The 27,188-nt window shown below is 38.7% G+C and overlaps 3 protein-coding genes and 1 pseudogene across 12 annotated transcripts in view; 2 read left to right on the plus strand and 2 right to left on the minus strand.

Annotated features, from left to right (window-relative positions):
* Positions 1 to 27,188, plus strand: part of LOC113649943 (natural killer cell receptor 2B4-like) — a 469,259-nt gene that overhangs the window by 227,070 nt on the left and 215,001 nt on the right. The window lies entirely within an intron of this gene.
* LOC113649997 overlaps positions 1 to 27,188 on the minus strand; it is a 174,692-nt gene that overhangs the window by 72,188 nt on the left and 75,316 nt on the right. The gene's annotated exons all lie outside the window — the stretch shown is intronic.
* LOC113649935 (natural killer cell receptor 2B4-like) lies at positions 1,054 to 21,913 on the plus strand. 10 transcript variants are annotated; one of them, XM_047815879.1, is made up of 8 exons: positions 1,055 to 1,209; positions 1,801 to 1,909; positions 2,002 to 2,141; positions 2,223 to 2,558; positions 3,107 to 3,394; positions 20,290 to 20,399; positions 20,579 to 20,646; positions 20,740 to 21,913. In XM_047815879.1, the coding sequence occupies exons 3-7, from the start codon at positions 2,057 to 2,059 to the stop codon at positions 20,594 to 20,596; spliced, it is 837 nt and encodes a 278-aa protein (XP_047671835.1). In that variant the 5' UTR covers positions 1,055 to 1,209; positions 1,801 to 1,909; positions 2,002 to 2,056; the 3' UTR covers positions 20,597 to 20,646; positions 20,740 to 21,913. The 10 variants fall into 10 exon arrangements, with proteins under 10 accessions (XP_047671828.1, XP_047671830.1, XP_047671835.1 ...); XM_047815871.1 differs by lacking the exons at positions 1,055 to 1,209; positions 1,801 to 1,909; positions 2,002 to 2,141; positions 2,223 to 2,558; positions 3,107 to 3,394 and adding exons at positions 9,638 to 9,762; positions 18,192 to 18,227; positions 18,391 to 18,532; positions 18,614 to 18,949; positions 19,347 to 19,631; XM_047815872.1 differs by lacking the exons at positions 3,107 to 3,394; positions 20,290 to 20,399; positions 20,579 to 20,646; positions 20,740 to 21,913 and adding an exon at positions 19,347 to 19,942 and having other exon boundaries at positions 1,054 to 1,209.
* Positions 22,864 to 25,234, minus strand: LOC113649937 (annotated as a pseudogene).

Consider the following 27,188-nt stretch of genomic DNA (forward strand, 5'->3'; position numbering starts at 1 on the left):
GCATGCTTAAATTCGCCATTGTAACGGATAATAGACATTACAAATTACAATTACGGATTACAAAAACTGAGGGAACAGTTTATTAATCCATGAGTACAGTTTATAAACTGAGGGAACAGTTTAATCCATGAGTACAGTTTATAAACTGAGGGAACAGTTTAATCCATGAGTACAGTTTATAAACTGAGGGAACAGTTTAATCCATGAGTACAGTTTATAAACTGAGGGAACAGTTTAATCCATGAGTACAGTTTATAAACTGAGGGAACAGTTTAATCCATGAGTACAGTTTATAAACTGAGGGAACAGTTTAATCCATGAGTACAGTTTATAAACTGAGGGAACAGTTTAATCCATGAGTACAGTTTATAAACTGAGGGAACAGTTTAATCCATAAATACAGTTTATAAACTGAGGGGGCGAATTACAAAACAGTGATCACTTGTTTTCTTTTCTCCAAGGGGTGACCAGGTGGGCTCCGTAGTTTCATGTTACTAAAGAGTAAAGTTTAATCTCATGTGACGTGATATGATTTGAAGTATAAATACAGGGTTGTAACAAGAATAGCCAAAGCAAAAGAATAATTTTCATACCATTTGATACATGTCTTATTTTGGGCTTCTGGTTTCAAATATTTCATCATATACTTTTGTTTAACTGATAACTACATCACATCTAAAATAACAAATCTAGAATAAGAAAATAAATAATGATTGTTAATTTACTACTTTACATTTGTATTCTTGCGTTTCATTTATCGGGATGGTTAATAACACTGAGAGATTGTGTATTTAGACTGACGTAAATAGAATACTACCGGCCAATTCACTATTCAACTGCCGGGAATCCAGGTTTCTTTGTCAAGGGTAAATAGAATTAAACAAGGAAATTATTTTATAACCTTGTGGGTTAAAAATAGGGTTACATACAGACTTCCTCATTCCATTTAAAATCTCTAAAGTGCCTGAGGCCACGTGAAAGCATATAGTGCCTACAGGGGGCAGCACAGCTTCAAAAAAAAAAAAGCTCAGGGAACAAAATGAGGCGTGTTTTAAAAGCAGCATATAAGTGAGTGGTGAACTGTAGATAATATACTTCAGTGATACTGACGGAAAGGACAAAAGGGGAAATGAGTGGAGAAACTGTTACTATGGCTTCTGAAACTACTTAATATTTCAGCAGAACTCAGGACTCTTCACCTGCACCACTGTATGTTTACACCTTCACTGTACAACAGAATAAACTGTACATTAAACAGAAAGAGGTTAACTAGACAAATAATAAAACTCCTATCTATCTATCTATCTATCTATCTATCTATCTATCTATCTATCTATCTATCTATCTATCTATCTATCTATCTATCTATCTAAATAACAATAATTGTTGATCAAAAGTGTAGGATGTGGCTTTTTATATTTTGGCTTCAAAAAGTTCAGTTGTAATGTCTATAATTTGCAGTGTGTACTTCATTGCAATGGTGTGTGTGTGTGTGTGTGTGTGTGTGTGTGTGTGTGTGTGTGTGTGTGTGTGTGTGTGTGTGTGTGTGTGTGTGTGTGTGTGTGTGTGTGTGTGTGAGTGTGTGTGTGTGTGTTTGACTGGTCGAGCAGGTGTAACAAGATTTGGATGTTTTTGCTTCCTTCTCACCTTCTCATACATGATACGTCCTGTATGAGTTTGTTCGCTCTATGCCAAGGAAGTTTAATTCAGAAAGTTAACATGTCACTTTTTACTAGTTTTACAAAACTTAAACTAGTAAGAATTGATCAGCTGATGTAGGTTTCATGTTTGTTTCCTCAGGTTAAGGTCCATTTGGTGAATTGTGAACATCAGAACATCAGCTCTGTAACGTAGATGGTGTTGGTGCATGGAATCAAACCAGTGTTTTATCAGCTACTGGAAGCCTCAGGTGAGGAATATAAAATACATTTGCTCCAGATCTTGTGAATGTACTCACATTTTTATTCATGTTAAACTAACAGTAATGTTGGTTGTGAACAGCAGTTACAGAAGTGATGTTGATGAACTTCATCGATCCCAAAGTTCTTTAGTGACGATGATGTTCAGGGCAATGGGACAAATCCTGGTGAATATTGTAGCAGAAATCAGGACTCTCAGGACTCTTCTTCTCCTGCTGTGCTGTAAGTTTGTGTTTTTCCTTCACAATCACACATCACAGTATAGTTTGTGAGTGAAATGATGAAGCTGAAGCTGTGATGCAGGTTTACTGTGTGAAGCTGGAGACGAGACGGTCACACTGCAGGAAGTGGAAGGAACCACTATAACTCTCCATACTGGGATAACTGGGATTCAGAGTGATGCTCATATTCAGTGGTTTTATGGACCTGAGAAATTAGAGGAAAAGATATTGATTAGTCAGGTGTTTAAAGGAGAAACTGTTACAGACATCAGTGAGAGATTTAAAGGGCGACTGCAGCTGGACAGAATCAGTGGAGCTTTAACCTTCAGGAACATCAGCAGAACTGATTCTGGAGTTTATTTATTACACGTCATCAATGGAAATCTCTCATCTAGGACTTTCAGTGTCAGTGTTTATGGTGAGTAAAAGTGTTTCATGTCTCCTTCATGTCTGTGTTCAGTCTCATAACTTCATCATTAATAAAAAATATTAATACAACTTGTATTAAATAAATATTGATGTTGATTTGGTGAAGTAAAGAGATTTATGGAAGGAGTCTCCAGTGTCAGTGCTTTGTAACAGCCAGAGGTAAAGCTGTAATTTTTAGTTTTACAGCTGTAAGTTTTTTATCTCTTCAGGACAGAAGTGTTTATTCACTGTAATTAAATGTAACTTTAAACAAATAATCAGATTTTAATTTAATAATTCCAGGTTCCAACAGCAGCACATCCCCAAGTGTTTTATTTCTTTTATACAACACTTGTGGATGTGCTGCTGTTATAGGGAAATAATCTTCAGGGTGAAACAGTAACCCTGCTACATCACAGCTTTCTACTGGCATCATGGGTGTAGAAATAATCCTGAAGTCCTGGGAAATTATTTTCTACATTGAGTGGGAATTCTGTTAATGATTAAAGATGCATTCTGCTTCACGTGACTAAAGTATTAATGTGTTTGTGTTTTTAGCTCCAGTATCAACTCCAGTAATAATAAATGAAAGAGGAAAGCCAAGTGTGATTTCCACAGAGTCGTGTTTCCTCCTGTGTTCTGTGGAGAATGGAGAAGATGTGAAGTTATCCTGGTACAGAGAGAATGAGAGAATCTCCATCACCAATAACACAGATCTCAGTGTTCCCCTCAATCTCCCACTTCAAATACAACACAATGACACTAACACTTACATCTGTGTGTCTGCAAACCCTGTCAGCAATAAAACAACTTCTCTCAACATCACACAGCTCTGTGACGTCTCAGGTACGTCAGTGAGTCTAAACTCTCATCACTTTACTGTAGTTAAGAAAAGAATAATGAATATTCATGATGGAGTGAGACAGAGGTGAATAAACACTTTCCCGGTTTAATCTTTAGTGTTTTTACTCTTCAGATTGTTCAGATATAGTAAATACTTCATCAGTACTTCAGTGATCTGTAGTTTACTTCAGCACAGGTCTTAGTGTGTGTTGTATAAACTCTGTTATAGACTTTTATGTTATACATCAACACATGATCTATATTTTTATAACAACTACAAACTTATTGAAGTAACATATTAAAATTTCTACTATTTTTCTTTTTTTTTAATAATAATAATAATAATAATAATAATAATAATAATAATAATAATAATAATAATAATAATAAATTTCTTACATTTCTGATTATATCTTAATCTGTACAGATGATCGTCCCCGTTCACGGTTTCCTGCTCTGATATCTGTTGGACTTTTTGTGTTATTAATTATAATATTAATAACTTTGGGGATTCGGCTGAAAAATAAAAAAACAAAAGGCAAGTAATGAATCTTTCTGTTCATGTGTTTAGTTCAGTTTTTATATTTGTTCAGTTCAGTAACATTTAATCTGATTATTTTATCTTCATTTTCAGAAATTCCTGATGGACTGACTTACGCTGATGTTAATGATGTTACGCTGATGTACGCTGATATTAAAGCTCACAGTGCAGAGAGAGATAAAGAGGTAAAGTTGTGAGGAAAATAATTTGGTATAAAATCACAGGAGTGATAAAGTCTCCTCCTGATTCAGATAGTAAAATATACTGCTGTGTTACAGGAAGAAGACTCCATTAACGGATGTTGAAGTAGAGAGAGACCCTGTGGTGTATTCAGACGTGAGGAGATCCAAATAATACAACACATCACTATGTGATAATTATTTTATATGTTTTTGCACATCATATGCTCTGCATTGGTCAGGGCATATGAATCACTTTCTTCACTTTATCTTTACTTTATCTTCGCCAGTGTTGTGCAGTAGCACGTTACTGTAACGCCGTTACTTTTGACAGTAACAAATACGTTATGTAATATTGTCTGAACATACAGTATTTACACTGGTTGATGCTGTTTCTGTCTATTGTCTCTTGTGTAATGTTTTTGTGTATTGTCTTGTCATTTTTTGTCTGCACTGTATTTTGTCCTGCATTGTCTTGTCTGTCTTGCTGTCTTGTCCTGCATATGTACAGTACACCAGGTTGTACAGATACACTTTATGTATCTAGGACTACCTCTTTTACTGTATGTAACACCTTGATCCTGGAGAAACGTTGTAGCTTCTTGACTTGACTTGAATTGACTTGAACGCCACTGATTGAAGGTAATATAACTATACTGTATGGTGTGTGGTAGGAATGCACAGTGTGCCCCTACGAAGGACTGTATTATTATATGTGTATTATAAACTATATGGTATTGTAGTGTTATTTTATACTGTGTGTCTGTGGAAGTTGCTCTATGTGAATGTTGGTGAGATGGTTGCTGAATGTTTCTGTTAATGAAAAGAATAAATAAAATTATTTTCCTTGGTGACACTGACTGAGTGAGTGACTGATCCTTTATACATGGAGGCTGAATGCTGTAGAAAACCCAACATCATATAAAGATTGTTGGATATGTCACGCTTGCCTGTCTTCAAAAACTGACAGCCCTGTCTGGGCATGTGACAGCAGTGTGTAGAGGGAAACAGGAATGTGAAGGTGTGGAGGAGAACAGGATTATGGGAAACAAAGAGTAAACCCCAAACTGTGGGGAGATCACAGTGCAAAGTACGGAGGATGTCAAATGAGACAGAAAGCCTTGAAAGTGCAAAAAATAAGAGTGGGAGAAGGATTAACACATGAGGCATTGAAGTCCTCATCACTCCTCGCACTGCACCTCGCACCCTCAGGGCTACCAGCACTGCTCCACTGGTCCCACCATCTCATGATGCATGAAAGATTAAAGGCACCAGTAGGAAACTCACAGACAACATATGATGGTTCATAATAGTGCTACAAATATTGCAATGGAATGCTAATAGTTTGATTGCCAATGGACAGGAAGTTAAGAATTTCATATTACAACAAGAAAAATGCCTGGATATAATACTGTAAGCCCCGGTTCTGGCTTGCATGCATTCACTGTTTCATCAATCATTAATCCTTGGGTGTGGAAGTATCTGTGTTATATTTGTAGTATTCAGGGGTGTTTTGTATGTGCAAAGCTTTCTGTATGTGTTTCCAAGGCGCAGCTGGCGTTCTTCTATAGAAAGCGCAGTGCTGTGACACAACGCTGGCTGCCTGCCCTGTCAGTCTCCACCACATCAAGCACATTCCATAACCTCAAATGTGCTGAGTGTGTGTGTGCACGCATGAGTGTGTGTCAGTCAAGGTCTATGCTGATTTTGGAGCGCTCGAGGTGTACTTGTCTTACAAAGGAGAAGGCTTGTCTTTTGCCTCCACCTTCTCTCTTTTTTCTCTCTTTCTCTCTCCTCCTCTGCCGCTCTGTATCTCTTTCAGCTCGGTGAAATACTGCCTCTCTACGTGCCAATCGGTGATCCTCCCGTACTGACTGCTCCACTCCTCTGCTGCTAACATGGACTCCAGACAAGTCCCCTTCTCTCTCTCACTCCCCCCTGCTTGTTCCCTTCTCCCCCTTCCTCTGTCTATCTCTTTCATTTATTTTCTCTAAGCTGCTGGTTTTCTCTCCTCACCCATAATTCATGTCACCTGTTCCTCATGTGTGTCTCATGTGTTTCTTTGCTTTACTTTCTTTTTGTCTGTTACATATTGTTAAAACCTTTCCACTTCTCCTATCCATGTCCCCATCCAGAAAGTCAAACATTGCCACCCAATTTGCTGGTATTATGCATATTATGCAGTGTCCACTTGTAGGCGGGCTCTAAGTTCCGACAACAGTATAGAGTTTTACTCCAGAGAGCTGAACACTGAGAACAAACCACAAACCTCTACAATACCTAGAACAACTGTCACTGTTTGTTATTTCTGTCCTCTGCTAATAGTTTTGTGTGTCTTTGGTGGTTGTTCATTAAAAACATGTGTGTTAAATGTGAATCTGTGTCTAGCTGAATCTGTGTCTATCATTGTTCAGGTAAAAGGAAGGAAAAAACAGATTCTAAGGGAAACTTTTGGTTGACACCAAATAGTACAAATAAATGATAAGCTTTGTCCAATATGATGAAGGGTGCCAATAATTCTGAACCATACACAATGTTTGCAGCTTAAAAAAAAAAAAAAACACAGTTCAACATCCATAATATTATTAGCCCAGTTTAGGCTGTGAAATGTCTCTATGGAACCGGGCAAAAATAAAGCACGGTTCACTGACAACACCTGCTCAGAACAAGTAGTCTAGGTCCATGTTTCTCAAATTGGGGCCCTGAGATGGTGCCAGGGGGCCCCGGCTTCATGACATTTTATAAAATAATGAATTTATCATAAATTCCGTGTGAATAAATCTAAAAAAATAAATAAATAAGGCTACTAACCAACAGCACTACATTGTATAATTTAACATGTTTTGTTTAATTCACATATTAAATTTTGGAATATTTTATGTCATAAATTTTTTTTGGGGGGGGGGCAAGTAGGGATGCACTGTATACAAGGGTCGCACACCGAAAACGTTTGAGAACCCCTGGTCTAGGTCTAGTCATAAGGTCGTTATCACACAATGACTGACATTTTGTCACATTAAACATCTCTCTCCAAATAGGCTTAATAATTTTATTAGCACAAAATAAATTAAAGTGTTTTGCATCGTCAATGTTAAACGTCACTTTTAAAATTATGTCATAATTAATATCCTGGCCATGGATACATTAATCATGGATCTGTCTTTCAAAGATGTCAACTAAAAGGTGACTAAGCATTCTGTCATTCGCCATGAGAGGAAAACCCCTAAAAAGGCCAGGTTACAGGATGCTGACCCAGAGAAGGTGGTGAAAAGGGTATTGTTGTGTTTGGGTGGGGGGGTTGGAGATGTCACTCTTAACTGTCGTCAAAACACACACACACACACACACACACACACACACACACACACACACACACACACACACACACACACACACACACACACACACACACACACACACACACACACACACACACACACACACACACACGCCATTGTGATGAAGTACACACAGCAAATTACATACATTACATATATTGGGAAAGTCGTGGCCTAATGGTGAGAGAGTTTGACTCCTAACCCTAAGGTTGTGGGTTCGAGTCTCGGGCCGGCCAGGACTGAGCAAGGCACCGAACTCCCCCAACTGCTCCCCGAGCGCCGCAGCATAAATGTCTGCCCACTGCTTTGGGTGTGTGTTCACTGCTGTGTGTTCAACTGCTGTGTGTGCACTTTGGATGGGTTAAATGCAGAGAACAAATTGTGAGTATGGGTCACTGTACATAGCTGTATGTCACGTCACATTACAACTTAACTTTTTGAAGCCAAAACATAAGAAGCCACATCCTACACTTTTGAACATTTATTGTTATTTGTTGTATAGATAGATAGATAGATAGATAGATAGATAGATAGATAGATAGATAGATAGATAGATAGATAGATAGATAGATTGATTGATTGATTGATAGATAGATAGATAGATAGATAGATAGATAGATAGATAGATAGATAGATAGATAGATAGATAGATAGATAGATAGATAGATGTTTAACCTAATGATTAGTTAGGGAGTTTTATTATTTGTCTAGTTAAACTCTTTCTGTTTAATGTACAGTTTATTCTGTTGTACAGTGAAGGTGTAAACATACAGTGGTGCAGGTGAAGAGTCCTGAGTTCTGCTGAAATATTAAGTAGTTTCAGAAGCCATAGTAACAGTTTCTCCACTCATTTTTCCTTTTGTCCTTTCCGTCAGTATCACTGAAGTATATTATCTACAGTTCACCACTCACTTGTATGCTGCGTTTAAAACACGCCACATTTTGTTCCCTGAGCTTTATTTTTGGACAGGATTACTGAAAGTATTTGAATCTGTGCTGCTCCTATTGCAGGCATGGTTTAATATGACCACGTGGCTCTGGAAGGAGGAAGTATTTATAGCACAGAGAAGTAATGACTTAACAGTATTCACACTAACTGCTGTCAGCCTGGGTCCCATTTTCAGTCCTAGTTTCTTCTTCATAAAATCACTTCAGGAAGATTTATAAAATAAGATATTTAAAATGTCAATTTTGCCTGTCTTTAAAACTTCAGAGCCCTGTAGATGATACCGGTGTGTCAAAGTTACAGGGAAGTTAGTCGTAGATGAGAATTTTAACAGGAAAGATTCAAAATCAAAATGGTCATGGTCAGGGGCGGTTCTAGCCCTTTTTTAGGGTGGCTCCAGGCCCCTGTCTGTGATCTCAGCCACCCTAAAACTATAAGTGTAATTTTACTTTCAAAAATAAAAATGACGTTAAAATGCAGGACATGTCGTCGATGGGAAAGAAAGTTATTTATCAGTTTGATCCAAGAGCGATTTTTTTTTTTACTTTGCTTTTACGCGCGTGTTGTAGTCTTTTAATAGTGCATCATCAGCTGTCTGCTTTATCTGACCGGAGAAGCACAGAGTCAGTCAGAGCTGCGTTTATCTATAAGGTTAATCAGCGAAAAGCCGCAAAATATCTTGTGAATATTTGTTTATTAATGACTGCATTCATTGGACACACTATAAATAATAAACTGCATTCATTGGACACACAGTTTGTAGAGAACGCACACATACATGAACTGATTTGATGCAAAACTGGCATCATTACATCATGCATAAAATTTTGGTGTCCACTTTTGTCATTTTAAATAATACCATAACTTTTGGCTTACTATGTAGTCATATAATATATAATATTAAACTCTTCTTGTTTTAAATTCTCACTGAGGGCTAAAACCCCTAAAGATGAACCCCTAGAACTGCCCCTGGTCATGATCATGCTTCCCGAACAGACAGCGAGACGGGATGCACATTTCAGAACAGCGTAACAGACATTGCGTCATCGGGTAGGCGTGGCCTATTTAAAACGTAACCCTAACCGTAGTTTTTGGTTGTTTATTTGTTTTCTAAAATAAATCTACCTGTATGACTATTTTGTCCTCCATAGTATGTTCTTTTGTTTTGAAAAAGGGCGTTTTTCCAAGACCTCCGGATACACGCCGACTTTACGTCGTGGCACTTAGTGAATGCCCAGCGGGGGGGAGGTGAGTGGGGAGACCGTAAAAATAGTAAGCGAATAAAATGGATGAGTTCTTGCTCCATGGGATTAAGGACTGTAAATACAACACTCCCAGCAGAGACATTCAGCACTAAGGTCAGTGAGGTAAAGTGCATTACTGTTTATTTACACTATAGAACTAGATTTGTAAAGTTCGGCGCGACAAAACTTTGATGTTGCTTTGATGAAGTTTTCATAAAGACGGTGATTTTTGGAGGCGACCGGATATAAAGGTGCAAGGGCGTAAGTTTGCTTTTGACATAAATGGTTTGGACATAAATATAAATATTCTGCAGAGCCGCATTGTCACAAAAGTACAAAAGCTTATCAATAAACTTGAACAATAATTAAAATAGTATTTTTTTTGCCATAACTTTATTTATTAAGGTTACACAGGTCAAAAACAACAGATATACAATAGGTCTATTTTATTTTTTGCATATTTATGATGCCAGTAAGAATTCCAACAGGGCAAGTAAAAAAACCTGAACAAGCAGATTTCCTCCAGATCTGCTCCAGAAAAACAACCAGTGTTGTATTAAGTACTAGAAAGCAATACTCGAGTAAAAGTACAAGTATCGTACTAGAAAAAGACTTTGGTAGAAGTGAAAGTTACCTTTTAGAATATTACTCAAGTAAAAGTCTTATCTGATATTTACTGTACTTAAGTATCAAAAGTCATTTTCTGATATTTACTGTACTTAAGTATTTGAAGTAAAAGTAAAAAGTAAAATTTCAGTGATTTTCGGTAAACATAAGCTCAGGGGCAGTTCTAGGGTTTCATCTTTAGGGGTTTTAGCCCTCAGTGAGAATTTAAAACAAGAAGAGATTTATATTATATATTATATGACAACATAGTAAGCCAAAAGTTATGGTATTATTTAATGGCGGAAGTGGACACCAAAATGTTATGCATGATGTAATGATGCCAGTCTTGAATCAGATCAGTTCATGTATGTGTGTATTCTCTACAAACAGTGTGTCCAATGAATGCAGTCATTAATAAAAACATATTCACAAGACAAAGACCAAATCAATAAATGTTATTTTTATTTAGTACTGAATGGATTGTTTGCATTAACATTTTGTTTGTGCTACAACTCTGGTAATAAGAATAGTGACATTTCCGCTGATTAATGTTATAGATAAACGCCTCCAGCTCTGACTGCGCGTGCACGCTGCGCGTACCTGTCCTCCGTAGAGCGTGCGGAGCGTAATGTAATCTAGGAACAGTGATTCACCAAACCTCCCTTATTCCAGTCACACACATTTCTTCTGATTTTATTTTGTAGTAGCAAGTAACAAAGACGCTTAGTGGGAATATAACGAAGTAAACGTATGCATTTTATCTAATAAATGTAGTGGAGTAAAAGTGAAAGTTGACAAATTTAAATAGCGAAGTAAAGTACAGATACATGAAATTTACAGTAACGAAGTATTTGTACTCCGTTACATTACAACACTGAAAACAACACATTACATCACAGAACACAATGTATTAATTACTTAATTTTGTGAATTAAACAACAATATATATTTATATATACTATAATTGGTAACTAGCCACATCATAAAAACTGAGAGCTTAGTGTGTACTGTGACTTGCTATTTGAACAAGCCAAACACATGTGTACATCTGTCATTACCAGAAATAAACTGCTGGCATATTTGTTTCACATCGATTTTGTCCAGTTTGTCTTGGTGGACATGGCAAACAGCAATACTGTTCAGTCTCACTTGTGTCATTGTTGTTCTGAGACATGTTTTTAGTCTTCGGAGAGCACTAAAACTTCTTTCAGCCTCAGCTGATGACACTGGGACCACTAAAAGCAGCCTGACAAGGGTTTCAACTTGACCAAACAGGCCTCTCAAATCAACTGACATTCCTCTTAGAATATTAGCCACTTCAGTATTAGATCTAAAAGTGTTTTTATAGACTTGACATTTCCAGACTGTTGGGTTAATGTCCCTAGCTCATGGACCCACTGCAAGGCATCTCGTATCACAGGACTGGCTAGGTATTCAGATTGTGTGATCAAGTTAAGACAATGTGACCCACAATGCACACATATATGTAATACCAATGGCTGCTGTTTCTTTAGCTTTGCTTGTGCTCCAGAATGTCTTCCTGACATATTAGCAGCACCATCACATGTTTGGCCTCTTAAACCAGTCATGGGAATATTTAGCCTCATGAGTGCATCCACAGCCACTCTAGCAATGTCCTCTCCAGTAGTCCATGAGACTTCATACAAACCAATAAAAACCTTTTGTGGTAGCAGGTCACGGTCCGCATATCTAAAACATATAGATTCTTGCTCTAATCCTGAGACATCCTAATTGCCATCTATAATGAGTGAGTACTGCAAAACTGGAAGAGACTGGATAGAGACTGCAATGCCTCTGACAATACAATTTCCTAACATTTGCAAAATCTCATTTTGCACAGAAGGAGAAGTATAGTCATGACAACGGGATAGCCAACTAGAGAGATGTGCATCATCATTGGCTTTGAATTTTAAAAGCTAAAAAAGATTCCCATTTTCTGTTTCATGGCTTCGAAGTGCCATAACCTGCCTAGCAAGGAACTGTACTGAACCTACAATATTTTGCAGGCAATACCTAGCATCCTCTTGTTGCTTTGCCAAGGCACTTGAAAGTTGTGAATCTACAGGCGATGCTTCTTGAACACAAACTGTAAGTGCATGATAGTGCGACTTACTATTCTGGTGGTGTTCAAAACTAACAAGAGCATTTTTCCAGTTGCTGTATCCTTTTGAGGAGAATACAGGGTCTGCCTTTTTGGAAAGTGTGTTTTCTCTATTGTGTATGTTTTTACACAGTGAAAGCAAAGGATCCACTTTACTCTGGGCTATAGTGAAGCCATGGATATTACTTATACCAACTTTCCTGAAAATGAAGGCCCTTGTTTGACAGCTTTTGAACTGCAATGTGTTTTGGTTGCGGTTGATTTGGCTTTCATTCAAAGTCCAGATCTACACTATCTACAGATCTACACTAATGTTTAAATTTGTAACTCATTAATTTAATATGGGATTGTAATGTACTGTGAAAAACACTGCCCCTGAATCGGTGTGTGACACAACATTCCCCGTATTTTGTGCATAAAACTGTTGTTATAAGAATACGTCCTTACTCACATACCGGTTGCCTGCATAATCACATTACATATTGCTTTATACAACAGAATATAGCTGCATCCGACCTCAACATATTAGCGAGAAAGACAAAGACAAACAGCGACGTGGGTTAGAGAGGCGGGACTCAAAAAGGGCAAAGGCCAATCCTTTTAGAGAGGTGAGTTACAGAGGTGGGATTCATTGCAGGGGGTAAATCTGTTAACCGGTTGTGTTTCAATTTTTTTACAGAACGCTGTTATAAAATATTTTTCATCTTATTTAATGATTCCTGGATGAATGTTAAATGAAATAAGTAAAAAAGCACAAGACAGATGGAAATCAGTGATTATGTATAAATATATATCGGCTTGGTCGAATTATTGCTAGGGACAGTTGAGTGTTCCCTGGATATTGGTAGGGACATGTCCCTACCGTCCCTACCCAAATCGACACCCTTGTAAAGGTGTTATTTTTTGAGGAAGTGGAAAAAAAGCTGGTGAAATCTTTATTTTGCAATAAAGTGGTCTTAAGTAAATCTTAAATAAAGATTTAAGACCGCTGGGGTGCCAATACTTTTAATTAATTAATTAATTAATTTTTTTTTTGCATAACAATACCAATATACAGGATCACAGTGTGGGGACACGGTGGCTTAGTGGTTAGTATGTTCGCCTCACACCGCCAGGGTCGGGGTTTGATTCCCGCCTCCGCCTTGTGTGTGTGTGGAGTTTGCATGTTCTCCCCGTGCCTCGGGGTTTCCTCTGGGTTCTCCGCTTTCCTCCTCCGGTCCAAAGACATGCATGGCAGGTTCATTGGCATCTTTGGAAAATTGTCCGTAGTGTGTGAATGAGTGCCCTGTGATGGGTTGGCACTCCGTCCACTCCTGCCTCGATGCCTGATGACACCTGAGATATGCACAGGCTCCCCGTGACCCAAGGTAGTTCGGATAAAGCGGTAGAAAGTGAGTGAGGATCACAGTGTGTTCAATTATTATGCATTACATTCATAATAACATCAAAGGAAACAACAGAAAGAAAAAAACTTTTTTTGTTCTAAAAAGAAAAGGTTTTGTATGGTGAGATCTATATATGTTTGTCCAGCAAGTGGCTGTAATGTAATGGCTGGTCATTATTAAAAGCCTGTGAAGAAGAGCTTCATTTCAGGAATCCCATGTACACTGAAACTTTTCCATAAACACTCCAATGTATTATCTGTTGTTGCTGTAGTTACCGGATAGACATCAATCCACTTAGAATGAGCATCAGTTAGAAATAAGAGCATTTAAACAATGGACCTGCATATTCCATATGAATTCTCCTCCTGAGTTGTCTGGGCCACTACCATGGCTGGTGCCCTTGCAGGGGCTTTTTTCTGCAATATCAGCATCCAGTTTCAGCCACCAAATATAACTCCTGGCCAACACCTTCATTTTTGACATAACTGCGTGGAACTGATGCAGCTGCTCCAACAAACTCAAACGTCCTTGTACTGGAGTAAGAACATGGGCTCCCACAGCACACATCCATTCTGAACTCTGAGCTCTTGCTGTCTTTACTTATAAAATATAAATTCAGATGTATTGTGATCAGGCCAGCCTTTAAACACATACTCACACACTCTTGATAAAACAGGATCTTTATTAGTTCAGTGCCTAATGTGCTCTGCTGTTCTTAAGGGGTCCATTACACTGTCCAGCATCAGTACCTGTTCTTCCTCTGGTTCTTCCTCAGATTGTTGTAACACAGGAAGACGACTGAGGGCATCTGCTTTTCCATGATCTCTCCCAACTCTATAAGAAATCACATACTCATATGCTCCCAACATTATTGCCCACCTTATAATTCATTGAGATGCCATTTGAGGTACAGCCTTTAATTCATGTAGTAGACTGTGTAGAGGTTTGTGGTCAGTACAGATTACGAATTTATGTCCATACAGATATTTATGGAATTTTTTACTCCAAACACAACAGACAATCCTTCCTTCTCTAGCTGTGAGTAGTTCTTCTCTGCTTTTGTAAGGGTCCTGGACACGAATCCAATGGGTCTTTCAGTTCCATCTTTCATACGACGTGCTAACACAGTTTCCACACCGTACGCCACCACGAGTCTCAGTGTTGATGTAAATACACACACACACCACCACGAGTCTCAGTGTTGATGTAAATACACACACACACCACCACGAGTCTCAGTGTTAATGTAAATACACACACACACACCACCATGAGTCTCAGTCTTAATGTAAACACACACACCACCACCATGAGTCTCTGTGTTAATGTAAACACACACCACCATGAGTCTCTGTGTTAATGTAAACACACACCACCACGAGTCTCAGTGTTGATGTAAACCCCCACACACCACCACGAGTCTCAGTGTTAATGTAAACCCCCACACACCACCACGAGTCTTACCATACATAGCTGCATTTCTGTCAGCTCTAAATGAGGTGATCCTGTCCAGCTGAATGGCGGCGTCTCTGAGCCACGTCTCCGTGAAAACAAACATGCAGCAGTTTCCATTGCCATGTAGTCCATTCAAGTCAGATGTAGTTCAGTTTATTGTCCAGGGAGCAAACATCGGAGAGTAGAATGGATGGGAGAGCCGTCCGACTAGGGTTAGGTTTTAGCCTAGTGTTAATTTTTAGCCTAGGGTGTGTTTTTAGCCTAACATGGATAACCACCTGCTTACTGCGTGTGAAAGGGGAGGGTGAACAGGGTGTAGAGTAGAGATGATAGTGTTCAGAATGAGTGTTGAGGATACCTGTTTTCCCAACCTAAAAGATTGAGGTCTGTTGGTGAGAAAGTCCAGAATCCATCTGCAAGTGGAGGTGCAAATTCCCAGCTCACTGAGCTTAGTGATCAGTACAGTGGGGAGAACTGTATTGAACATAGAGCTAAAGCCAATGAACAGCATTCTGATGTAGGTGTTGTTTTTATCCAGGTAGGTGAGGGCTGAATAAAGAGGAAACTGCATCTTCTGTCAACCTGTCAACCATGTTCAGGCGATAGGCAAACTGGTGTGGACCCACAGTGATGTGACTCAGAACCAGTTTCTCAAAACACTTCATAACAATAGGTGTGAGTGCAACTGGACGAAAGTCATTCAGGCAATCGGCAGCTGAGTGCTTAGGCACTGGTATGATGTATGATGTAGACTTCAGGCATGTAGGAACTGTGGCTTGGGCCAGTGACAGGTTGAAAATGTCAGTGAAAACTTGTGCCATTTGTCCAGCACATGAGAACTCGTCCCGTCCAGACCAGCTGCCCTGCGTGCATCCACTCTGCTAAATGCTGAATAGACGTCCATTGTTAAGAGTGAAAGTGAACTGTGAGCAGTAGAAGAGTCAGCGATTGAGGTGAAATGTCCTATGCCTTGATTTGAAACAAGTAAAAAAATTATCACCTTCGTCTGGTAGGAAGGCACTGCTGGTTGGTTGAGATCGAGGTATCGGTCTGTGATGGTCTGGATTCCACATGCATCTGGGGTCAGAGTTGTGGAAGTGCTCTTCTATGTGGATTTTGTATGTATGTCTGGCTCCTGATGCCTCTTTTCAGGTTGGCCCTGGCTCTGTTTTAATCCTCTGCGTTGCCAGATTTAAAAGCAGCATCTCTTGCTTTCAACAGGAGACGGACTTCAGAGTTCTTCCATGGCCTCTAATTAGTAAAGAATTTCATGTGTTTCACTGTAGTGACATTATCAATGCACGTGTTGATATGGTCCAAAACAGATGATGTGTAAATGTCCATGTCTGTGTGCGAGTCCAGTGTGGACTGTGAGTCAAACATGTTCCAGTCAGTATCCTGAAACTGTTGCTGTAGAGAAGAAATGGCTCCTCTGGACATAACTTTACTGTCCTCACTGCTGGTTTCACCCGTTTAATCAGTGTGTGTATTTGGGTAGCATGAAAAAAAGGGAGGTGTTTATACTGACCCAAGTGGGGGAGAGGACTGGCCATGTATGCCCCAGTTATGTTTGTGTATAGGTGGGCAGTGTGTTGTCCCCTCTGCTAGAGTAGGAGACATTGCGGTGAAATTTTGGTAGTACAGATCCCAGGCTGGAGTGGATGAAATCTCCAGCAACGATGAAAGCTCCTTCAGGATATGCAGACCAATTACATTTTCAGGATGTAAAACCAAAGAGATGGTTGTTGACTTCAGGAGAGCACAGAGTGACCACTCTCCGCTGAACATCGACGAATCATCTGTAGAGATCTTCAGGAGCACCAAATTTCCTGGTGTTCATCTATCGGAGAACTTCACCTGGTCACTCAACACCAGCTCCATCAGCAACACTGATGCTGGCCTACAAAGCTAAAAATGGACCATCTCCCTCTTACCTAAAAGCCCTCATCACTCCTCACACTGCACCCCACACCCTCCGATCTAATAGCACTGCTCCACTGGTTGCACCATCTCTCAGGGTAAGAGCAAGTTTACTACAAGACTCTTCTCTGTTCTGGCATATCTGCCAAATGCTGTAAATGTAAACAGCATTGTGGACCCCACACACACCTCACACACTCTTCACCCCACACACACCTCACACACACACTTCACCCTCCTGCCGTCTGGAAAAAGGTACTGAAGCATTCGGGCCTCACGACCAGATGTCCTTTTTGCCCTTATATAACATTATATAACACTGTGTTCATTCTAGTATTACTGCATGCGATATTGTCTGAACATACAGTATTTACACTGCGCTGTTTCTGTTTATTGTCTTTTTTGTATTTTTTGTATTGTCTTGTCATTTTTGTCTGCACTGTCTTGTCTGTCTTGTCCCACACTGTGTACACCAGGTTGCACAGGTGCACTTTATATATCTAGGACTAACTTACTAAGTCCTTATAGCCCTGTCTTTGTTTTATGTAACACCCTGGAGAAACGTTGTCTCATGTCACTGTGTACTGTAACAGATATATATGGTTGTAATGACAATAAAAGCTTCTTGACTCTTAATTGTACTCTTTGTACTTCTGGTAGATGCCAAACTGTAGTTCATTGCTGTTTACCTGTATTATGTAATAACAGTAAAGGGCTGTCTGTCTGTCTGTCTGTCTGTCTGTCTGTCTGTCTGTCTGTCTGTCTGTCTGTCTGTCTGTCCATCCATCCATCCACCTATCAGTTCATCAAAAGTAAAAGATGTGTGTGTTTGGCCAGCCGAGCATTTCTAACATGATTTTATCTGTTGTTTTGTTCCCTTCTCATATATGAGAAGTCCTGTATGGGTTTGTTCTCTCTATGCTGAGGAAGACATTTAATTTAGCCAGTTAACATGTCACTTTTTTGAAGTGAAAGTAAATATTAAATGTATAAGAAAACTTCAACTAGTAAAAATTGTGCAGCAAATACTGTAGCTGATGTAGGTTTCATGTTTGTTTCCTCAGGTTAAGGTCCATTTGGCGAATTGTGAACATCAGAACATCAGCTCTGTAACGTAGATGGTGTTGGTGCATGGAATCAAACCAGTGTTTTATCAGCTACTGGAAGCCTCAGGTGAGGAATATAAAATACATTTGCTCCAGATCTTGTGAATGTACTCACATTTTTATTCATGTTAATCTAACAGTAATGTTGGTTGTGAACAGCAGCTACAGAAGTGATGTTGATGAACTTCATCGATCCCAAAGTTCTTTAGTGACGATGATGTTCAGGGCAATGGGACAAATCCTGGTGAATCTTGTAGCAGAAATCAGGACTCTCAGGACTCTTCTTCTCCTGCTGTGCTGTAAGTTTGTGTTTTTCCTTCACAATCACACATCACAGTATAGTTTGTGAGTAAAATGATGAAGCTGAAGCTGTGATGCAGGTTTACTGTGTGAAGCTGGAGACGAGACGGTCACACTGCAGGAAGTGGAAGGAACCACTATAACTCTCCATACTGGGATAACTGGGATTCAGAGTCATGCTCATATTCTGTGGTTTTATGGACCTGAGAAACTAGAGGAAAAGATATTGAACAGTTATGTGTATAAAGGAGAAACTGTTACAGACATCAGTGAGAGATTTAAAGAGCGACTGCAGCTGGACAGAATCAGTGGAGCTTTAACCATCAGGAACATCAGCAGAACTGATTCTGGAGTTTATTTATTACACGTCATCACTGAACATCTCTCATCTAGGACTTTCAGTGTCAGTGTTTATGGTGAGTAAAAGTGTTTCATGTCTCCTTCATGTCTGTGTTCAGTCTCATAACTTCATCATTAATAAAAAAAAGAAATACATCCTGCATGAAATAAATATTGATGTTGATTTGGTCGAGTAAAGAGATTTTTGGAGTCTCCAGTGTCAGTGCTTTGTAACAAAATATCTGTTGTAGAAAAGTAATAAAACACTTGGGGATGTGCTGCTGTTATAGGGAAATAATCTTCAGGGTGAAACAGTAACCCTGCTACATCACAGCTTTCTACTGGCATCATGGGTGTAGAAATAATCCTGAAGTCCTGGGAAATTATTTTCTACATTGAGTGGGAATTCTGTTAATGATTAAAGATGCATTCTGCTTCATGTGACTAAAGTATTTAATGTGTTTGTGTTTTTAGCTCCAGTATCAACTCCAGTAATAATAAATGAAAGAGGAAAGCGAAGTGTGATTTCCACAGAGTCGTGTTTCCTCCTGTGTTCTGTGGAGAATGGAGAAGATGTGAAGTTATCCTGGTACAGAGAGAATGAGAGAATCTCCATCACCAATAACACAGATCTCAGTGTTCCCCTCAATCTCCCACTTCAAATACAACACAATGACACCAACACTTACATCTGTGTGTCTGCAAACCCTGTCAGCAATAAAACTTCTCTCAACATCACACAGTTCTGTGACGTCTCAGGTACGTCAGTGAGTCTAAACTCTCATCACTTTACTGTAGTTAAGAAAAGAATAAAAAATATAGCTGCAAGCAGCGATGGCGGCCCTCGCATGTTTTTTTTAATCGCTATACGATGCCTCCCAGAAAACAATGCATGGTGGGCAAGTGCTTCAAGTGGGTAATTATCAGTGGACCTTTTTTGGGGACTGTAGGTAAGTGAAACCCTACATTTTAGACAAACGGGGGCGCTATTGAGCCACTTAAGAGACACACCTTTGTCTGACCTTTTTGTCCACACTTAACAGCCGACAAATGTGATGTATGTGTAAATTTCAAGTTACTCTAAGCACGCCAAAAGCCTTAAATATGCTTGAGATGAAAGTAAATTTTGACACGATGCCATAGCAACAGTGTTTGAGATCAAAACTCTGTTCGCAATTTCGCATCTCCAATATATAGTAAATACTTCATCAGTACTTCAGTGATCTGTAGTTTACTTCAGCACAGGTCTTAGTGTGTGTTGTATAAACTCTGTGATAGACTTTTATGTTATACATCAACACATGATCTATATTTTTATAACAAATACAAACTTATTGAAGTAACTGATTAAAATTTCTTCACTTTGTTTTTTAATAATAAACTGCTTACATTTATGATTATATCTTAATTTGTACAGATGATTGTCCCTATTCACTTCTTCCTGCTCTGGTATCTGTTGGACTTTTTGTGTTATTAATTATAATATTAATAATTGCGGGGATTCGGCTGAAGAAGAAAAAACACAAGGCAAGTAATGAATCTTTCTGTTCATGTGTTTAGTTCAGTTTTTATATTTAAAAAAAAATATATATATATATATATATATATATATATATATATATATATATATATATATATATATATATATATATACATTTTGTTCAGTTCAGTAACATTTAATCCGATTAATTTTTCTTTATTTTCAGAAATTCCTGATGTACTGACTTCCTCTGATGCGAATATCATCACTTACAGTGCAGAGAGAGATAAAGAGGTAAAGTTGTGGGGAAAATAATTTGGTATAAAATCACAGGAGTGATAAAGTCTCCTCCTGATTCAGATAGTGAAATATACTGCTGTGTTACAGGAAGAAAACTCCACAGTAACGGATGATGAGACCCTGTGGTGTATTCAGACGTGAGGAGATCCAAATAATTCAACACATCTCTATATGATATAAAATATTTTATGTTTTTGCACTTTTCATGTTCTGTCATACGTCAGAGTGACGCACTCGTAGGAAAGCTTTCTTCACTTTAGCTTCACTTTATCTTCACATGCTCATAGACATAGACAATTGGCTAGTGTTGCTGCGAATGACCAGAGACAGAGTATATGCCCCTCTCACCCCGAGAGCATGGCCAGATTTGCCCTCTTAACTGGACACCTTGATGATGAAGGTACAGGAGCACTTTTTGTGTCTGGTTCCTCTCAAGTTTATCACTCACGTTGCCTCAGGTTGCTTTTCCTTCCCTCTGCTGCCTTGCCCTACCTCATTAGTGATGAATGTTAAGTGTCCAGACTTTCTCTACAGACTTGTGTAATATGGTTCAAATATATAATATAATGCCTTCCTGATGTTTTACAAACTAAAGTGCAATTCTGTAAAAATTCAGAATTCAAAATCAGTATTTTATACAACACTAAAAATGTGCTGATATTTTACATTGTTACGTCCTTTTTTATGTTTGTTCTCTGTTTTGGGAGGTGTCTGTGTTTCTGTGCAGGATGAACACCGATTGGTTACTGATGGTTACCTGGTGCCACGCCCTGCCTGGTCAGCTGACTCCCTGCAGCCTATAAAAGCCTCCACCACCTCTTCCTGCTTTAGCTTTTTGGCTCACTTGCTGTGTTTGTGTTACTTGTTTGCTGCTAGTTAGTATTGTGTGTGAGTTGTCTGTGATATTAGTGTGTTTAGACATTCCTGTTAATGCTGACTATTGCCTGTTCTTTTGACTGTGACTCTGGATTGCATGTTTGTTCTTATTAGCTAACCTGCAAATATGCGAATATAGTATTACTGGGACAGCAGGGAGACGGATGCCATTTTTGTTTGAACCTTTTATTGGTTGTGTTTTTGTACAGGGAGTTAGGGAAGGAATTGTGTTCCTTTTTTGTTTGTTTGCACAGCAGGGAATTTAAAGGGTACAACAATGAGTTGTTTCTGTTAGTTATTGTGGCCTTGTCGGCTCCTGAAGACATAACCCCAGTTGTACATGTGAAATTTGTTATTCTCATTAAAAATATTGTTTATTCCGTTACCTCTGTTTCCTCGTACCCTTTCATGTTGCACCTTCACCCCTAGACAGGGTGTAACAACATGCAGATTTTATTACATTTGCCTTATTACAAATGACATGAGCACGATCACCTGAACACATTAACACTACAAAGCTCTTACAGTAGGAGCACATAGACGTCCTTATATATGAATTACCCTGATTTATTTAGAATTCCAGCATGAGGTTATTTTGACTTTAACACACACTCACTTTGTTAATTTACAGCAAAGATTTTAAATAAACACTAAAAAATATTTTATATATATATAACATTTATACATTATAATGTTTGTTTCTATTTTTCAACTCTTCATATACAGTGAGCTTATAAATATAACAACAGACAAAAAACATTAAGTCCTTAAAAAAAATGATGACACAAATGTCACACCGTTATTTACGTGACCCGGAGAAGTCACAGTCAAATGAGTCCCAGGAGAGTCAGAGACTTACAGAGGGGTCACACAGGAGTCACAGCAAAGTCATAACAGAGTCACAGAGGAGTCAAAGCAGAGTTATGACACATCAGTGAAAAGTCACAGCAGAGTGAGAGACACAGAGGAGTCACACACACCAGAGTGGAGTCACAGAGAAGACTAAATGGCTAATGTTAGAGTCAGAGAGGAGTCCTAAAAGAGATACAGAGGAGTCAGAGTAGAGACATAGGGGAGTCAGAGGTGGATCTGTGTTTTGTTTGTGAGTGATTTCGTGAACAAAGCCTCATTTTGCCTTAATCTGATCTCAACATGTCCTTAAACTCTTTAAAGTCAATAACACTTAATATTTGGTTACAGATCCCTCACCTGTAATAACTCTGACATCATCAACCTGCTCCATTCATCTTTTCTGTAGCTTTTCCTGCCTTGTTTTTCAGCTTCTTCAGTTTTTTAGTTGTGGGCTTTGGTTCATAGACAGCTCTCATTTTTAACAACAAACTCAGTCTTCACCTATGAACTATTGAAGTAATCAATCTAAACACACAGAGACACACCTGAGCAACAAGAAGTACCTGTCAATCACCTGTATTAGTCACACTGTTTCTGATCAACTGAAAAGGTTTAGAAGTAAAAATCACAGGAAATGATCTGCGTCTCATAGGATTAGGGTTAGAGTTAGGTGTCAGTGTCTTCAGTGGATAGCAAACAAACAAACAGAAATAATATTTACACATGCTCATGATCAGGATTTGCTTTCTGATCTGCTACCACCTTGTGGTCAGTGTTGGTATTGCACATAGCAGCAATAACTCACTGTTACATAAATAAACTAATTACAAAACTCCTACTTGAAGAGCAAACTGTTTTTAATTGTAGTTTAATGAAGTACAAAGATTGAGAATGTTAATAATTTTTGATCCAAACTCTAATATTCAAAGGTTATTAGATATAAATGAATTATAGATCAATGACCTATAAAATAATTTGATTAATTATCATTTAATGTTCTTTTTGATAAATAAGTATGTACTGAATTATGTCAGTGTCTCCACAGCTGAGTACATCACGAAGGTATTCAGCTCTTGACCATCTGTTATTCTGGACTTTTCTTCCTGTAAGACACAGCAGTATATTTCAGTATCTGAATCAGGTTGAGACTTTGTGATTTTTCTTTAAGGTTAAACTCACTAACACATTTCACATCATGATTATTTGAACAGTTTGATTTGGATGTTTACCTTTTTAACTCTCTCTGCACTGTGAGCTGTAATTGTCACCTCAGTGAAAGTCACATCCTCAAGTTTCTTTAGGAGCTAAAGAGGAAAAATCTGATTCATTGTCTTGAACAAGGGAAATGTACAAACTAAACTAAACACCGGAACAGAAAGATGCATTTTCTGACCTTGTTGTGTTTTCTTTTTAGCCAAACCCACACAAATCCTGTTAGTATTAGTAGCAGGAAAACTCCAGCTGATATCAGGACAGGAAGCAGTGAAGGAGAATCATCAGATTTGTCTATGAATATTATGATATAATCAACAATATGTCTGACCAATCAGATCACTCCATCATGAATATTCATTATTCTTTTCTTAACTACAGAAAAGTGATGAGAGTTTAGACTCACTGACGTACCTGAGACGTCACAGAGCTGTGTGATGATGAGAGAAGTTGTTTTATTGCTGACAGGGTTTGCAGACACACAGATGTAAGTGTTAATGTCATTGTGTTGTATTTGAAGTGGGAGATTGAGGGGAACACTGAGATCTGTGTTATTGGTGATGGAGATTCTCTCATTCTCTCTGTACCAGGATAACTTCACATCTTCTCCATTCTCCACAGAACACAGGAGGAAACACGACTCTGTGGAAAACACACTTCGCTTTCCTCTTTCATTTATTATTACTGGAGTTGATACTGGAGCTAAAAACACAAAGCAGAATGAAAGCCACTGTTTAATTCTACTTCTTATCTGCTCAGACATTTAAACAGCAGGTCATCAGCAGAATTCTCACTCAGTGTAGAAGATCATTTTCCAGGATTATTCCACAGCCGGATTCCGAGTTTATTCCTCATGACTCCTAGGTGTCTCAGTGTAATTATGAAGTTATGAGACTGAACACGGACATGAAGGAGACATGAAACACTTTTACTCACCATAAACACTGACACTGAAAGTCCTAGATGAGAGATGTTCAGTGATGACGTGTAATAAATAAACTCCAGAATCAGTTCTGCTGATGTTCCTGATGGTTAAAGCTCCACTGATTCTGTCCAGCTGCAGTCGCTCTTTAAATCTCTCACTGATGTCTGTAACAGTTTCTCCTTTAAACACCTGACTGTTCAATATCTTTTCTTTGCTTTCTCAGGTCCATAAAACCAAACTATATGAGCATCCCTCTGAATCCCAGTTATCCCAGTATGGAGAGTTATAGTGGTTCCTTCCACTTCCTGCAGTGTGACCGTCTCGTCTCCAGCTTCACACAGTAAACCTGCATCACAGCTTCAGCTTCATCATTTCACTCACAAACTATACTGTGATGTGTGATTGTGAAGGAAAAACACAAACTTACAGCACAGCAGGAGAAGAAGAGTCCTGAGAGTCCTGATTTCTGCTACAATATTCACCAGCATGTTCCTGTTTCTCCTCAACGTCATTATCAGTGAAGAACGTTGTGTTCAGTGCATTTGTGTTGCTGCTATTCACGACCTTCCCTTACTGTTAGTTTAGCGTCTTTACTGTCCCACATTCATCAGAGCGCTGGGCGGAAGTCCTGTCTCAGTGTGTTCAGTCTCTACACGCTCACTACACACTTTTCTCTCACCAATGGAGACGTGTGATTGATATGAAACAACCTTTTTTTAGATCTATTTAGTGGAAATAAGGTTTAAAATTCTCTCCTCACATTTACAAGATCTACGATTTATAACAAGTAAAAGTGTAATTTCAATTAAGTTCATTAGAACTGAAAACTAAACTGAGGATAAGTTTGTACATCTTCAGGCAGCCATGATGTGACAGGTTTCATTCTTATATGTGAAATATTAAATGAGTATAATAAGATTTTATTTTATTTTAATCTACATCTGGAGATTTGTGTCTTTGCCTTAACATTTAGATTAGATTCTGCAGAGTTTAGTATTTTAAAAATTTCACAGGCCTTGTGTAAAAGTATGAAGTTATGATTTTACAGTGTAGTTGTCCATCACCACTTCCCCTTTACTGTGTGAGAAGGAGAGCTGAACACTGAGAACAAACCACAAACCTCTACATTAACTAGAACAACTGTCACTCTGTTATTTCTCTTCTCTGCTATTAGTTTTGTGTGTCTTTGGTGGTTGATCATTAAAAACACATGAGCTACATGTGAATCTGTGTCTAATTATCTGATCATTGTTCATGTAAAATGTAGAAATAAAAATAGACTTAAAACAAATCCATCCACTTCTGGATGACACTAAATAGTGCTAATAAATGAAAAAGTTTTGTTCAATGTGATGAAGGGTGCAATTATTCTGACCCATACACAATGTGTGCAGCTTTAAACAAACAGCAGTTCATTTTTAACATCCTTAAGATTATTAGCTCAGTTTAGGCAGTTTTAGTTTTATGAAATATGCAACATGGATCTTTACATGTGTCTTAAATTAAACTGGACATATTACTCGTTTAGATCTTTTTAAATTCAAAGATTAATTCAAAAAGCTTTGGTTGTTGGTTACAGAGTGTAAGTAGAAATTTCTAAAAGATTCTTCATAAATGCCTGGATGTCTTATCATTTACTTTATGCTCTGTTTCAAACTCTGTATTGCACATAAAACATTAAAACTACAACAGGTTATGTAAGTAACCCGGTTTCCTGAGACGGTAACAAGACACTGCGTCATAGCTAAGGAGCTCATGCGAAATAGTCTCGTTCCCTTCTCAAGGGACCGGGTAAAATACGTAACGGTATAGATGCTGGGTCATGGCTGACGCTATGGGACCACCAATACCAATGACACCACACAGCGGGAGAAGTCTGTGATGCAAGTCGTAAAATGGCATAAACAAGCAGGGATCAGAGCATCATTAGCCCTGTAAAACCCAGGAACCAAGGGTGGGGATAGGTCCAGGTTATATAACCTGATAGGAATGATAAAAACTGTCCTGATCTGCCAACATGTGGGGCAGAAAGCCTGAAGAAAAGCAGAATGCAAAAGCAGCTAATAGCAGACCATTTCCAAGGTCAGAAACTCCTCCATGGCTGACTCCATTGGCTCAAAAGGAGACTTACCAGCCCCTGCAGGACTACTGAGAGGTCCTAGGAGGGGGTATGCAGGAAAGACCCAGCCATCTGTCACTGCACAGAGAGGATAGGATTTACCCCAGGCACTCGAGCGATGAGCTTAAAACCTGAGAACCAGAACTCGGCAAAGCAGGTGCAGACTGTCTTGCACTGCCAAGTTGTGGGGCAGAAGTCAGAAGGACTTCAGAAAAACTGATACTCCAGCTAACAGCAAAGCGATTCCTCAGGCCTCAGCCCCTACCTTAGCAAAAGCCTGCTCTCATGCACAATAGAATGCAAATCACTCTCAGCAAGATAAATTTGGTCTCTACCTAATGCAAGATCTGGTGCACCAATCTGAATAGAGGGCATGACCACAGACTGTCCTAATGATTGATGCAGGGAATCACCAAAGATAACATCTGAGTTTAAAGAGGAAGTGTATCAGTGGTATAAACACAGTCCCTGTCTTCATGTAGTCTGTATGCTATGAAAGACAGGAGCTCCACCAAATGCCATGGGCAAGGCAACCATCTAGGACCATTCCGC

Source organism: Tachysurus fulvidraco, chromosome 7, assembly GCF_022655615.1.
Source record: "Tachysurus fulvidraco isolate hzauxx_2018 chromosome 7, HZAU_PFXX_2.0, whole genome shotgun sequence".
In the NCBI taxonomy this organism is placed as follows: Eukaryota; Metazoa; Chordata; class Actinopteri; order Siluriformes; family Bagridae; genus Tachysurus; species Tachysurus fulvidraco.